General features: G+C 42.7%; 1 protein-coding gene across 1 annotated transcript in view; it reads left to right on the forward strand.

Moving 5' to 3' along the window:
• The window catches only part of fgf3 (fibroblast growth factor 3), a 30,400-nt gene extending 16,879 nt beyond the window's left edge, over positions 1 to 13,521 (forward strand). Inside the window, exons 3-5 of the mRNA XM_063063089.1 lie at positions 7,264 to 7,560; positions 9,848 to 9,951; positions 13,189 to 13,521. Of these exons, the coding sequence (XP_062919159.1) occupies positions 7,264 to 7,560; positions 9,848 to 9,951; positions 13,189 to 13,521 (734 nt within the window). The remainder of the gene's footprint in view (positions 1 to 7,263; positions 7,561 to 9,847; positions 9,952 to 13,188) is intronic.
• The last annotated feature ends 2,118 nt before the right edge of the window (positions 13,522 to 15,639 follow it).

Raw genomic sequence — 15,639 nt, forward strand, 5'->3', positions numbered from 1 at the left:
TGTAAAAAGGAAAAGACTGGTAAAGACAAATGTAGGTCCCCTACAGACAGAAACAGGTGAATTGATTATGGGGAGCAAGGACATGGCAGACCAATTGAATAATTACTTTGGTTCTGTCTTCACTAAGGAGGACATAAATAATCTTCCAGAAATAGTAGGGGACAGAGGGTCCAGTGAGATGGAGGAACTGAGCGAAATACTTGTTAGTAGGGAAGTGGTGTTAGGTAAATTGAAGGGATTGAAGACAGATAAATCCCCAGGGCCAGATGGTCTGCATCCTAGAGTGCTTAAGGAAGTAGCCCAAGAAATAGTGGATGCATTAGTGATAATTTTTCAAAACTCGTTAGATTCTGGACTAGTTCCTGAGGATTGGAGGGTGGCTAATGTAACCCCACTTTTTAAAAAAGGAGGGAGAGAGAAACCGGGGAATTATAGACTGGTTAGCCTAACGTCGGTGGTGGGGAAACTGCTGGAGTCAGTTATCAAAGATGTGATAACAGCACATTTGGAAAGCGGTGAAATGATCGGACAAAGTCAGCATGGATTTGTGAAAGGAAAATCATGTCTGACGAATCTCATTGAATTTTTTGAGGATGTAACTAGTAGAGTGGATAGGGGAGAACCAGTGGATGTGGTATATTTGGATTTTCAAAAGGCTTTTGACAAGGTCCCACACAGGAGATTAGTGTGCAAACTTAAAGCACATGGTATTGGGGGTAAGGTATTGATGTGGATGGAGAATTGGTTAGCAGACAGGAAGCAAAGAGTGGGAATAAACGGGACCTTTTCAGAATGGCAGGCGGTTTCTAGTGGGGTACCACAAGGCTCAGTGCTGGGACCGCAGTTGTTTACAATATATATTAATGACTTGGATGAGGGAATTAAATGCAGCATCTCCAAGTTTGCGGATGACACGAAGCTGGGTGGCAGTGTTAGCTGGGAGGAGGATGCTAAGAGGATGCAGAGTGACTTGGATAGGTTGGGTGAGTAGGCAAATTCATGGCAGGTGCAATTTAATGTGGATAAATGTGAAGTTATCCACTTTGGTGGGAAAAATAGGAAAACAGATTATTATCTGAATGGTGGCCGATTAGGAAAAGGGGAGGTGCAACGAGACCTGGGTGTCATTATACACCAGTCATTGAAAGTGGGCATGCAGGTACAGCAGGCAGTGAAAAAGGCGAATGGTATGCTGGCATTTATAGCGAGAGGATTCGAGTACAGGAGCAGGGAGGTACTACTGCAGTTGTACAAGGCCTTGGTGAGACCACACCTGGAGTATTGTGTGCAGTTTTGGTCCCCTAATCTGAGGAAAGACATCCTTGCCATAGAGGGAGTACAAAGAAGGTTCACCAGATTGATTCCTGGGATGGCAGGACTTTCATATGAAGAAAGACTGGATGAACTGGGCTTGTACTCATAGATTTTAGAAGATTGAGGGGGGGATCTGATTGAAACGTATAAAATCCTAAAGGGATTGGACAGGCTAGATGCAGGAAGATTGTTCCCGATGTTGGGGAAGTCCAGAACAAGGGGTCACAGTTTGAGGATAAAGGGGAAGCCTTTTAGGACCGAGATTAGGAAAAACTTCTTCACACAGAGAGTGGTGAATCTGTGGAATTCTCTGCCACAGGAAGCAGTTGAGGCCAGTACATTGGCTATATTTAAGAGGGAGTTAGATATGGCCCTTGTGGCTACGGGGATCAGGGGGTATGGAGGGAAGGCTGGGGCAGGGTTCTGAGTTGGATGATCAGCCATGATCATAATAAATGGCGGTGCAGGCTCGAAGGGCCGAATGGCCTACTCCTGCACCTATTTTCTATGTTTCTATGTTTCTATGTTTCGGACCGAGACTCTTTATCAGGACTGGAGAAAATATATATTTGTTTGTTTATTGTTTATTATTTCGGGGGGGGGGTTGTGTTTGCACAGTTTCTCTTCTTTTGCACATTGGTTGTTTGTTTATGTGTGTAGTTTTTTTTTCATTGATTCCATTGTATTTCTTTGTAGCTACTGCAAATGCCCGCAAGAAAATGAACCTCAAATGTAGCATATGGTGGCATGTACGTACTTGGATAATAAATTTATGTTGAACTTTGAACTTCGATAATAGTCCGTCTATTATCACTGAGTGATTATCGTAGATCATGTATTCTATCGATGCAATTTGGAAGTAAAACAATTTCTGCGTGGGTTAAACCTGCCTCGTTTTCCCCTGCCCTCTGACGTGTCCCTTAGAGACTGGAAACGTCCATTCATCGATTACTTTGATCTCTCTCGACCATTAAATAATTTTCTTTAAGAAAGTAAGTGATCTTGTATTATTATAACAGTGTTTAGATATATAAAACAAAATGTGATTTAAATAAAATTCCAACGTAGAGGTATACAAAATTATGTGGGGGTATTGATAGGGTAAATACAAGCAGGCTTGTTCCATTGAGGCTGGGTGAGACTGGAACTAGAGGTCATGGTTAAGGATGAAAGGTGAAATGTTTAAGGGGATACATGAGGTTGTTAAGAGCGTGGAACGAACTGCCGGTAGAAGTGGCGGATGTGGGTTGGAGGTTGACATTTAAGAGAAGCCTGATAAGTACATGGCTATGCTCCGGATACGGGTCGATGGGCTAGGCAAAATAATAGTTCAGCACGGAATAGATGGACCGAAGGGCCTGTTTCTGTGCTGTGTTTTATGACTCTATGGTTCCATATTCCCCTTTTGTAAAAGGAAAGGGTTGTTAGAAAGAGCATTGAGTTGGAAACTCCATAGCTGATGTGACATAACTAAACTGAATGATAGGAACACACTGAATTTCAACTTGGGAAATGTTCCAGCAATGTGTCTTTCAACGTTCCTAATGTCATCCATAAGATTATTCCAGCTGGAAAAACATTCTTGAGCGGTAGAGTGAAATGATGACAGCGTGAGAGTTTCAATCTTTCAATCATTGTGTAGCAAGGAAAAAAACAAGTAGAGAACGTACGTAAACGTAAATTCATCGCAACATATCCCTTATTTTAACCAGTCCCGGTGTTATTTTCGATGGAAAAATCGATCGGCAATTATTACTAATCTGCCCGTTAACTCGTAAATCGAAGATAATTGCAACCGCGTAAAAGTGAAGGGTTAATTCATTTTTTTCCTATATTGTATCGTGTGGTTTAAAAAAGTGGGGGGATACAAGCACGAAGTAAGTGGCTCTACAGAAAGGTAAGGCTTCTTCAGAACTACGGGGTTAATCTGGTTTATCTTTCTTTTTTAAAAAAGGAGTTCTTACCGGTAGCTGTGCTCACAAACTACTAGCAGAATTGAAAGCAACACTTAATGACTGCCTTTGAATATTGGGCTCTATGGGACGGTAGAATGTACTGTGTTTGAACAAGTAATGACTTTTTAATTGGCGAGGAATGGGGAGGGGGGAGGCTCCTCCACTCATGCCGCTCCCACCCTCCTACTTACTGCGGCTACAAATTGCAACTTCCCCTTTTTATTCCTCAGACATCCATTAAAAACAGTAAATCATTGACTGACCGAGAGTTACCAACAGGATGTTCAGCCTACGGAAAATCGGGAATAGCGAATCCCTAAACTATATTTTACACCCTCACTATATTTTATGATTAAAAATGCTGCGTTTCCGGGAAATCTTTGTTTTACGACCTCGCATCCGCCTTTAAAATGCGAACCTCCTAATTATGGCAATAAGGGCCTGGCTTTCACCCTATTTGCAGGCGCTACATGCATTGTCAACTGGTTGTTAATTGCGGTGTGCTGCGTGCGGTGAATCCGGGGGCGTTCATGAGCGCCTCGGCTTCCTGTTCGGAAGTTTTAATGAAGCGATCTTTCTTTCATTCATAAAACTGCTCACAAATATGATTTGGGAATGCTGGCAGGAGTACAACTATGTATATGTGGAAATGCTTACTGCTGGTTGAAGTACTGCCGGCGTTGCGTATTTAGAAATGATACAAAGAGAAGTCTGGTTTTAAATTAAACGAGCGCTGGTGCGTGTTAAAGGAGTCAAACGCTGCACAGATGAGTACGAGAAGCAAGCGCACAGGAAACCTAAATTACTCCTGATTTAATTGGTACCGACAGGACCACCGCTGGCACTCGCAACTTCTGGTTAGATAAAGCATTTCCCTTCTCCCATCTGCCTATTGCATGCACTTGTAACAGGATCCCAGATCCACAGAGATACAGTTTCCGTCACGTGATTATATAAATTATATATATATATATATATATATATATATATATATATGGCCACCCTAGACTCGGTTGTGGATAACATCCACATGGACTCCGTTAAAACGAAGATGTGTTCATCGTTCCCTGAAAAAAAATATGTCCTTGGACTAAAGTACAGAAACGATCAAGGGAGAAAAAGACAGAGAGAGAAATAAATCAAAAACTGTTCTCATATCGTTGCTCAGGGGCCACAAAATGCTTTCTGGGAGGTTAAAGGCTAATTAAAAATGCTTCTAGAAACAGACAGCGGACCACATCTAAAGTACCAACCTCAGTCACAACCAGGCCACATCAAAAGCCAAAATTTTCTTTAAATGGTCATCAGACAACTTATAATATACGTCAGCGAGCTTACTGTTGATGTCTGACTGGGACTGGGTGAACCACTTGATCTTATAAGAGGGTAGATTTTAAAATAAGTTTAATTTCAGTTTTGTTTTGTGTGCTCGGGGAGAGAGAAAGTCGGTGTCCAAGTGGAACGAAGATATCAAACCCGATGGATGGGTGGGATGGGTGTAGCTTGCGTAGAGGACAGAGAGGGGTGGACTGAGGACAGTCTCTCTCTCTCTCTCTCTCTCTCTCTCTCTCTCTCTCTCTCTCGATCTCGCTCTTTCTCGCTCTCGTTCTTTCCCTCTCTCTTTCTCGCTCTTTCTTTGTCTCACTCTCTGTCTTTCTTTCTCTCTCCCTCTCTCTTTCTCTCTCTAACTCTCTCTCTCTCTCTCTCTCTCTCTCTCTCTCCCCCCCCCCCTCTCTCTCTCTCCCTTTCTCCCTCTCTCTCGATAATCTGAATAAAGCAGCAGCTGCCGAGGGCAGGGGGGTTTTCAGACGATGGTACCCATGATCAGAATGGTCACCATAACATAGTAAGGATGGAAGCAATTTTGTCTAATGCCACTTGCGTGTAGGCGTCCCATTAAACAACCTATTAATTTACGTTCAGTATTAAAACAGGATTAGTTTGGACAGATTGTAATTTATTGTAATATTAAGCAAAGATTAAATTTTGCTGTTAAGAGGTCTGATTGAAGACATATTACTGGAAACAAATGGCAACTGTTAAGCAAACACATCCTGGTTTAGGTGGTGACAAGCTCCTGAACCTGGGTACATTTACATACTCCGAAATAGTAGATGGTTGAACGATGGAAAGCAGACGCACTTGTTAAATTCTGGCAAGGATTCAGATAAGTAAAGCAAACGATCGTCAACTCCACAATGCTGTTCGTTCAGGAAATCAGGATAAGGAATTGTATTGATATAGCGCCACCCACGTCCCTTTCGGGGCATCCCAAAGAGTTCTCGATTAATAGAAGAGTTGTTGGACGTCCCGGAGCTGTGGTAACTCAGCAGCCAATTTGCAGTGAACGAGGAGGATTGGGACGGTCGCCAGATAATCTGTCTCGCTGATGTTGAGTGAGGGTTAATCAGTGGCTTGTATTTCCAGGGACCCACATTCTCCACACACCCACCGTCGCCCCATCTCTCTGCCTCTTAGACCATCCTTTCTCCAGGACTGCATGCTGGCCAGTAGAACTTCACTTCATAGCTCACGTCCAGCATCTAAAATAAAAGTTGTGAAACAACTGTCCGGGAGAAAGGCTAGTGGCACACGCCGGTTCGGAACTCGGAATTCAGATTCTGATTCCATCGACAGTACCATCAAAATATCCGCTGGCTTTTAAATGAGCGGCCACAGTTGAGATCCCAATGAGAGCATCACTCCATAACTCGAGGGCACTGCACAATCGATTTCCTGACATTGACATACGTTAACGGACACTTTCAAAAAGTATTGTTCAGGGGGTGATATATCCAGCAAGCAATTTTGTCCAGGGAAGTGTTTCTATGCTTCGGCAGATAAAGAAATTGTTCATTTGCGTGCTGGTGACTCCCAATGAGATGCTTATAATGTCAGCAGCTTTAAATCAGTAGGAAATAGTGTTGGCAGACAGTAACTAAAAAGGAAGTTAGTTTCCAGTGACTACAGTGAATCTTCCAGTAAAACAGCTTGCTGGTTTTGAGTCGCTTCTGCAAAAGAAACAGAACCATTATTTTAATTAGCCCCGAGCCCAGAGGCATCAGTGCACCAGATCAGCAAATGGAGAGCGAAACACAACAGTTAAAACTCTGCACACACATGTAGGACTTTTGAGAAAAACGTTAAAAAAATGCTTTTGTTTAAAACGTCGCGTTAAACTTCACAAGGTGTGAATTAGTGGCGTCTCAGTGAAAGTGCCCCCTTAAACATTCTGCAACGTAGGAGATTCCATTCGTATGCAGTTTTTTTGTGTGTGGACATCTTTTTAAAGAGACTTTTTCTAAAGTTGCTTCATTTTAGCATCAGTCATCCAAGTTGTCACGTATTGTTAGTTTGTATTGATAGTAGCGGGGAGATCTGGCATGCCCTGGGGAATATTCACTCCAACCCTCAGTGTATATTTTTTTCTTATGTATAATTGGTCTTTTGGACTTTTAAGAAGGGCTGTAAGGAAAATCTGCCTTCAGATGCGTTGCTGGTTTCTTTGTGATGCGGTTTTCCGCAATAAGCCACTGTGTGTAATGTTGTAATCTTATCCACGCCGCACTCTCTGAGTTCACACAAGACTGATACCTTGCCTCCTTCCCCTTTGTATCAATTGGTCGGAGTTCAGCTATTGTTCGGAGAAAAGTTCTTTTATTTCTATGCGCCGTCGATCACCGGGGTTGCGACGAAATCTCACGATAGTGTCTTAAGTGAAATTCAGTGGCTTTTCTGTCAGTCTGCCGTGCGCTATTTGGAGAGTAGGACTCGCGGGAGCAGACACCGTTCTTCAGACAAAACCCGGACGTTTTGGGATTAGGATGGCTCAGACCACTAACTATTGATTCAACACATCAAGGCAGATGTATTACCATGTTTCATCGAGTAGAACGACGCGCCCCGCGAACTGTTGGCCCGTTTGGAACATTCTTTAATGGGACCCCCTGACCTAGCTAATCCAGACCTTGATCCGCATCGGATTGTACCGGAGAGTGTTTTGACCATGCCACAATGTTTATAACTGTCTGCTTGTTGCTGAGTTTCCTGGATTTCACGAAACAGCAGTCGCTGTCGCCCCGGGCGCTGACCGTGGCTCCTAAGGTCCCGTGCGCGCCATCCCCAGCCTGCGAGTCCAGACTGCGGAGGGATGCCGGGGGGCGCGGAGGGGTCTATGAACATCTCGGAGGAGCACCCAGGCGGAGGAGGCTCTACTGTGCCACCAAGTACCATCTGCAGATCCATCTCAATGGGAAGATCAACGGCACGCTGGAAAAAAACAGCATCTTCAGTGAGTAGCAGATCTTCCTTTTAATTTCCGAACTAACCCAGCAAGCGGAGCGAGTGAAGTGGTGACCGTGTGCGCGTGCATGTTGCAACATTAATATCATAACTGCATTCAGGCGAAATATTCGGAAACTTCAAACGTTTATTCAGACTTGTGAAATACAAGCCACTTTACGTGTAATTTCAATGCATAACACTGTATTTAAAGATGCCTATTGCGTAGCAATTTCTGAATAAAAAATCCTTCTGGATTTTACACAGAGACACATTATAGATTAAACAGATTTAAATTGCAGTACAATAGATCTTACTTAATGAACTATGTGATTTTTTTTGTAGTGTTGCTACTTTTTGGCTAGTATTTCTTCGTAGTTTCAATGTCTAGTCTTTTGCAGTCTTTTGCATCCTTGGGGCATTTTAAAGGCACCACTGTCAATGCGCTCTCATTGGGTTTATAATGAACTTCCTCCTTCCTGTGAAAACAAAACGATGAGTGGACAACTCCAGTTTACGACTGCCAACATGGTACAATCTAAACTTTGCTCCCTTTGCATTTAACGATTCTGTTTTCCAATACGCATTTATAGCGGCTGCTTATGTTCATCAGCCCAAGGGCATGTGGGGTATTCTAAACGCCCAATATTTAACAAGAATACGAATCCTCGCCATGTTTTGACGTGTAAGATCATTTATTTGAGGAAGATCTTGTGAATCCCTCGATTTACCACAACGGAACTACTCCAGAGTGTGACACTTCGGGCCTGGGTGCTAAAGGCAATGTTTATCAGCAAAATCGTTTCCGCGACCCACCTCTCTGCTTAGTTCCATGTCCGGAGTTCCTAAACTTCTTTAAGGAAATCAATCTGCGGGGATAAGTAGTTTATTTTCCCCAACAATGGCCAACTCCAGCAGACTGTCACTTTGTTGAACCATTTCTGAAGAAGCCACCCCTTTAGCTGCATTTGCACGGATTTATCCTTAACACGCGTCATTTCCCTTGAAAGCTCAGTGACAAAATGCAATCCTAATTCGTTGCGCTAGCCTAGAAGCTAGACTCAAATTTGTTTTCTTAAGACCACAAAGCGGTTTAAATTGTTACTCTTCTCCCAACCTTTTGTACCATGCGCTTTTCTGACATCCCATTAAGAGTAATGAACTGCTGTATAGCCTCAATTGGGATTAATTGGAATTAGTGGATGAATAGGCAGCATCACAATGTCAGACTTAGTACCAATGGCGCATTGGTGTGGTGGGACACACAGAAATCTGTTAATCATCTTGTTCCCTAAGAATAATGTTTAGAAGTACGCCGAAAACAACTGATACACATGTAGGGTGAACTACTAGCATCTTACAATCACTTGTACCATCTGAGTTTTGATTATCTCAACTGAAAGGGGATAGGAAGATTTATAGACAGGAAAACGCGGCTAAATGAAGAATCTGGCGACTCCTTGGCATCTGACAGAATAATTCGTATATAAGAGCAACATAAATAGAAACCCCTTAAAACACTGGCGATTGGAACTAGCGTCTGGTATGTGATGAAAATGCACTTGGCGGGAGGAAAGTAGATTCTTACAGGATTTATATAGTTCAGTGTCAATCAACGTTTTCTGAATTGTTATAATATTTTGTTTGGCCTTGAACCATTTTCACGAAGATTAGCTGACTTTCTTATTCATGGATAAGATTTCCTGTCATTTTAGCAGAATGTTTTATTTGGAATATTATGACTGTTAAATCATATCCCGCCCCTTTACCTGCATTCCTCGGCTGACTTATCGGGGCATGTTAGAACATAAGAACATAAGACATAGGAGCAGATTTGAGCCATTCGGCCCATCTACTCTGATCCGCCATTTCATCATGGTTGATTTATTATCCGTCTCAACTCCAGTCTCCTGCCTTCTCCTCGTAACATTTGACGCCCTAACTAACGTAATCTGCTCGGCACAATGTGTAACGAAGGGCCTGTTCCAGTGCTGTCCTGGTCTATGTTCTAAATTCTTACTAATCAAGAACCTACCAACCTCCGCTTTAAATATACCCAATGACTTGACACCCACAGTTGTCTGTGGCAGTGAATTCCACAGATTCAGCACCCTATAGCTAAACAAATTGCATCTCATATCCGTTCTAGATGGACGTCCCTCTATTCTGAGGCCGTGCTCTCTGTTCCTAGACTCTCCCGTTATAGGAAACATCCTCTCCGCGTTCACTCTACCTAGACCTTTCAAATATTAAAACCACCTATCTTCTTTCATTGATCCTTATATTATTTCTTTCAGGTATCTTGGAAATAACTGCTGTCGACGTGGGAGTGGTGGCGATCAAAGGCTTGTTTTCGGGTAGATATCTGGCCATGAACAAAAGAGGACGCCTATACGCCTCGGTAAGTTATTTCTATTATTACGTATATATTAAAATTGATACGTGGCTATCATGCTGTATTAGTTCGAGATATTAAAGTAGGGTCCTTCAAGGCTTCGCTTTCATTCTCTGAATAGATATTGCCAGCGAGTTACTAAAATGTCATAAAATAAGGCAATATTTTACAGACCAACTTTTCTATGCGGAGGAAATGCACCTGTTTATTTTGTTATTATTTAAGGATCTGACGTCTACTAACATAAGTAATACACATAAATAACGACCACGACTATTGATGGAGCTGACAAAATACATTTCCCTCTGGTCGGAGACCCGGGCTTTTCTCATTACCGTTCCCGTGTTGTTTTACCACCCTGTTCCTTCTCTTCCATTACAAAGGGTGAAATTCGGCGAGGTTGTAAAAACAGACATGCTGTTCAACTTATTTGCTGGTTCCAGAGATCCCGAGGGTGCTTTAAAACACTTGATGAAGGATACCCCACGGGTGGTATCAAGCGAATCTGAGGCACAGTTCGGGAGATAGAGGCGTTTGGAACGATTTCCCGAAAACTAACTCGAGCCTCGGAGCGGTGCAGAGACGTGGTGAGAGAAGGCTCTCCACCAAGTAGGGGAAAAACTGGTGGTCCTCCTTGGTAACAGTTCCCTACAGCTTCTCCCACCTCACTCGCTCTCCGTTAGAGTTAGGGGGCAACTTGGGATAAAGCATGCAACAACATGAGACATGTATCACCTTCACCGTTCTTTACGCCATTGACCTAAGAGGACGGTGAAGGAGTTGTAATTGCATGCTTTCATGTGAACAGTGCAAAGAGAATTTTTGAACATTTTTTTCTCTCTTCTGAAGCCTCAAACGCATTTGCAGCCGCAATTGACCAGTCATCATCATCCCCAGCCCCCCTCCCTGCCCCTCCCACCCCTAGAAAAACAGGGTGCCAGATCTCCCACCGCGGGATTCATGTGGCGAGGCTCAAACCACAGGCCGCACAAGTGGTGAATCCGTTTGAAGTCTATGCTCATTCATTGTGGAAAATCGCGGCATCAAGAGTTTCAGGCCAACTATTTCACCGTTAATTATCTATAAGACTATTCCCAAACCGTGAGCAGGCTAACCGCCCGCGGGTTAGTCACAAAACCCCATGCGCTAAGATGTTGGCGTTAAACCATTCACAGCAACCGAACTAGTGCGAGAAATGAATTGCGCGAATTTTAATACAAACGCGTTTTTTAATCGTGCTATGTTGACATTAATATACTATTTGAAATTTTGTTTCCGGTTGCTGGTTTATCTGTTTTCTCGGAGTTCTCATTTCTGCCTTTTTTACGTCCAAGATTTGACGTAAAAGTGTGAACACACTTCACTCCCGTTTAATCTTCTCTTCCCACTCCCCCGTTCGTTCTTTTCATGATAGTACATCGTTTGAAATCCCTTTATCTGGTTAAAGAGGAATTGTACACAAAAAGGGTTCTCACGCTGCATCGTCCTTATCTGTGATCAGATTGCTACCGTCCCCGCGGCAGCCTGTTCAATATACCCCACTGTTTGAATCAATGCACTTCTAGCCTTGATCGGCTGATATACTTGCAGACATAGAGCTGAGGAAAGTGGAGGTTCCAATCAGAGTTTGATAATCTGATGTGTATTACATTCCCTTTTTAGTAAGAGGGCAATTATTAATCACCACTTCCGACTAATTTTCTGGCCCTTGTACGATAAGTGCTTTTGAAATGCGAACATGCATTCAATGCGTAATTACTGTAACAAACTACGTCTGTTTTAGAAGGTCGAGGTTAGTAACTCTGAGGGTGGGAAAGAGAAGCAATGTTCTCTACACCTACATAATTAGCACGCTAGCTTCAAAATCTTTGCCGTGATTGTCATTAATCGACTCTACGTGTGGCCAGTTGAGAGAAAACGAATGGATGCAACTTTCGTAATTCGATTCGAATTCATGTGAAAAATAACTTCAGGAGATATTATAACTTAAAAAGATAATCTCATTATCCCTTAATGAATTTGATTAAGTAGACTTGATATAACATTGGCCTCACACCTTCTCACTTGGGCATGTTTAATTACCTAACCGCCCCGAGATGAGTACATGACTAAGTGCTGGCCGCGCTTTCCGCTATTGCTTTATTTCACTCAGCTGGAAAGTTACCTTTAGTTCCTCCAAGTGGAGCTATACAGTGTAGACAACCTTGCGTTTGTATTTCTCAATCTGTATTTTACAAATAGGTTAAATTTTAAGTTATCATATTTGGGACCAATATTGGCTTCTAGCATTAACGGACTTTGTGCTTACCAATTAATTCCGCACCGAGATGTCACTTTTCATTAATTGATTATCTGTGCAAGAGTATGAACCACTGCTATGTGATAGTAAGACAACATAATGTCACACAAACGTGGTCCAAAAGATTGTAAAACTGTCAAACATAACAATATGAAAGACAAAAAGGAAATCAAGGATGCTTTGTATAAACGCAAACAACAGGAATTCTGCAGATGCTGGAAATTCAAGCAACACACATAAAAGTTGCTGGTGAACGCAGCAGGCCAGGCAGCATCTCTAGGAAGAGGTGCAGTCGACGTTTCAGGCCGAGACCCTTCATCAGGACTAACTGAAGGAAGTGTGAGTAAGGATTTGAAAGTTGCAGATCTCTTACTCACTCTTCCTTCAGTTAGTCCTGACGAAGGGTCTCGGCCTGAAACGTCGACTGTACCTCTTCCTAGAGATGCTGCCTGGCCTGCTGCGTTCACCAGCAACTTTTATGTGTGTTGCTTTGTATAATAAAGCTTTCTGTCGTTCTGCGCTCGACGCCATGTTTACTATTGCTTATACTTAGAGACTTACAACACGGTAAAGGGTGCTTCTGACCCAGCGAGCCCAATTACACACATATGAGCAACTAGCTATTAACCCCTTTGGACTGTGGGTGGAAACCCACATAGTCACAGGGAGAATGTACAAACTCCTAACAGACAACAGTGAGGATTGAGCCCAGGTCACTGGCCCCACTGTAATACCATGTACACTCTTCACTCTCCAGGCCAGTAAGGAATTTAATTAAATCCTTGCATTTATCACAATAAACCAATCTGTCTCTGAAGATGAAGATTAACAATACCAATTTAATGATGGGAAGGGAGGTCATGCTAGAAAGACAATCGTTCTATTAAAAGAGTCCACATAATTTCTATAATTGAATATATTGTGTGTTTCTCTGCCGTCTACAGGAAGTCTACACTCCAGAGTGTGAGTTTGTAGAGAGAATTCATGAGTTGGGATATAACACGTACGCGTCCAGATCTTACAGGACCATTCCAACCCTATCGGGATCAAGCCGCAGAAACAGCGCTGAGAGACTCTGGTATGTGTCCATCAACGGCAAGGGGCGACCAAGGAGAGGCTTCAAAACCCGAAGAACTCAAAAATCTTCCCTTTTCTTGCCGAGGGTGCTGGACAGCAAAGATCACGAAATTGTCCGGTTATTCCGTACTGGTTCCAAAAAGCGAGAGGCCCTGGTGAAAAATCCAAGCAAGGCGGAGAAAAGGAGAGCTGCCCAATAGTGGTGAACATCGCTGGGGTAACAACCCTTGCAGAGAGATGCTTTATAATGTTGGACTCCCTTCGGTTGGACCTAGGACTAATTTTATTTGTAGAGTAATATACCTAGTATTTCAGGTTGAAACTATCTATGATATAATTAATGTAAATATGTAAATTAGTTTCCATTTCAGTTCTGCCGCTACCTTCAAAGACATTTAATGTATATCGTCCTCAATGTCTTACTCGAACTAAGTAGGAACTTGTAGTCAGTGATTTTTTAAACATCTATTTTTGTATGCCTTTTTCCATCTCAAGAAAATACAAATGAATTAGTAGAACATCTATCGGCGATGTATTTTCTTCCCGGGTTTGGTACAGAATGCTAACATATACTTCACTGGTATGAAGTCTGACGTCGGATGCTCCCGTTTGTAATTGAGCGGTACATATCGAGAACGTTGGGGAGATGTTGCATCTGTGTGGTGTGATCTGAAATGCCCTGCACAAAACAACTAGCGTTGCCGCCGATTTACTGGCAATTTCCAAAAGGGAACTGGATAAATACTTGAATGGGGAACATTACAGGTTTGCGGGAGAAAAGCAAGGGATTGCTGCTGATTTGTAATCCTTTCCGAAAAACCGGCACAGACATGATGGTCCTGGTGGCCTGGACGTTCGATAATACTTTAAACTTAGCTGATGGAGGAAGTCAGAAACTGCACTGAACAATGTACGCAAGAGCTGTCCTTTATTTGTCTAGTTATATTTATTATAAATAAATATATACACATGAACACTTTGCTGCAGAGGGTGGTTCATGGCGCATTTCGGAAACGCAAAATTTTAAGGATGAAGCAACCTTACTTTTGGATATTCCATTGATATAAATTGTAGTGAAGTGGTCAGGCTGAGCTGACACCTGGAATATATAAGTCCTTTGACTTCCAGATGGATATCGATGCAAGGGTGCAGGGAATCTACAACCAATGATTCCTTCAGCCATTTGTTCTGGCATTTTTTGCATGATACAAAATCTGTGGATGGGATCGTTTATATAAACGCTCATTACTAAATGCAACAGTTTCTTCACCATGGTAGCGTAGCAGTCAGCGGGATACTGTTATTGCTGGGGGCGCCGGAGTTCAACCCCGGCGTCCTCTGTAAGTCCTCCCTGTGGAATGTGTAGATTTCCCTCGGGTGCTCCAGTTTCCTCCCACAGTCCAAAGACGTACCGTAAATTGCCCTGTGATTAGGCTAAGGTTAAATAGTTGGGTTGCTGGCTGCGCGGCTCGAAAGGCCGCAAGGGCCTACTCCACACTGTATATCTAAATATAAAAAATAAAGCACATCTCGCATTTCCTGTCAAGAATATCTGAATTATAATACATTACATCGTTTGCTCCGAACAATCTATCAGTGAAAGCTGTCGGTTGTGAGGCAGATATTCCTTGAACCAAAAAGCCACTTTACAATATATCTCTATATTCCACATGACGTTCTATAAAGAGGGGGAAAAAGAAGGAAATTTTTATTATGAAACCGCAGAAGCATGTCTTTTCTGTCCAGATATGCACTTATCTAAATAGTTTCACTTAATGTCCATTCGCCTTGCTACATCAGCAACCGATACCGAATGAATCCAAAGTAATGACAAAGGATGCATAGGTTTCACCTAACGCAACTGAGTCTGAAGAAGGTAAATGTCAGTGGCCAGCTAGTTATGAAGTGTAAGCCATTAAAAATACAGTACTCCCACTGATTTATACTTGGAATGTGACTTCCGCCACTTGGTCCCCAAGCTTGCTTCGATGCTGTTTTGCCGTTAGAATTCAGTTATCCACCTGACATAGAACAGTACAGCACAGGACCGCGCCCTTCGGCCCACGGTGTTGTGCCAACCCAATTAAATTAGTCATCAAATGGCCAACTGAACTCATCCCTTCTGCCTGCACAACGACCAAATCCTTCAATCTCTCTTCTAAACGTGTCTTAAAAGTCTTTAATGGGTCTGCCTCTACCACCACCCCAGGCAGCTCATTCTAGGCACCCGATTAGACATTTTAAACTTTCAACGACAATCTACTTAAAGGTGTCGTTCCTTGTCGCATTCTTTCCCCTCGAATTAGCTGCTTGTAATT

Source organism: Mobula hypostoma, chromosome 11 (genome assembly GCF_963921235.1).
Source record: "Mobula hypostoma chromosome 11, sMobHyp1.1, whole genome shotgun sequence".
NCBI lineage: Eukaryota > Metazoa > Chordata > Chondrichthyes > Myliobatiformes > Myliobatidae > Mobula > Mobula hypostoma.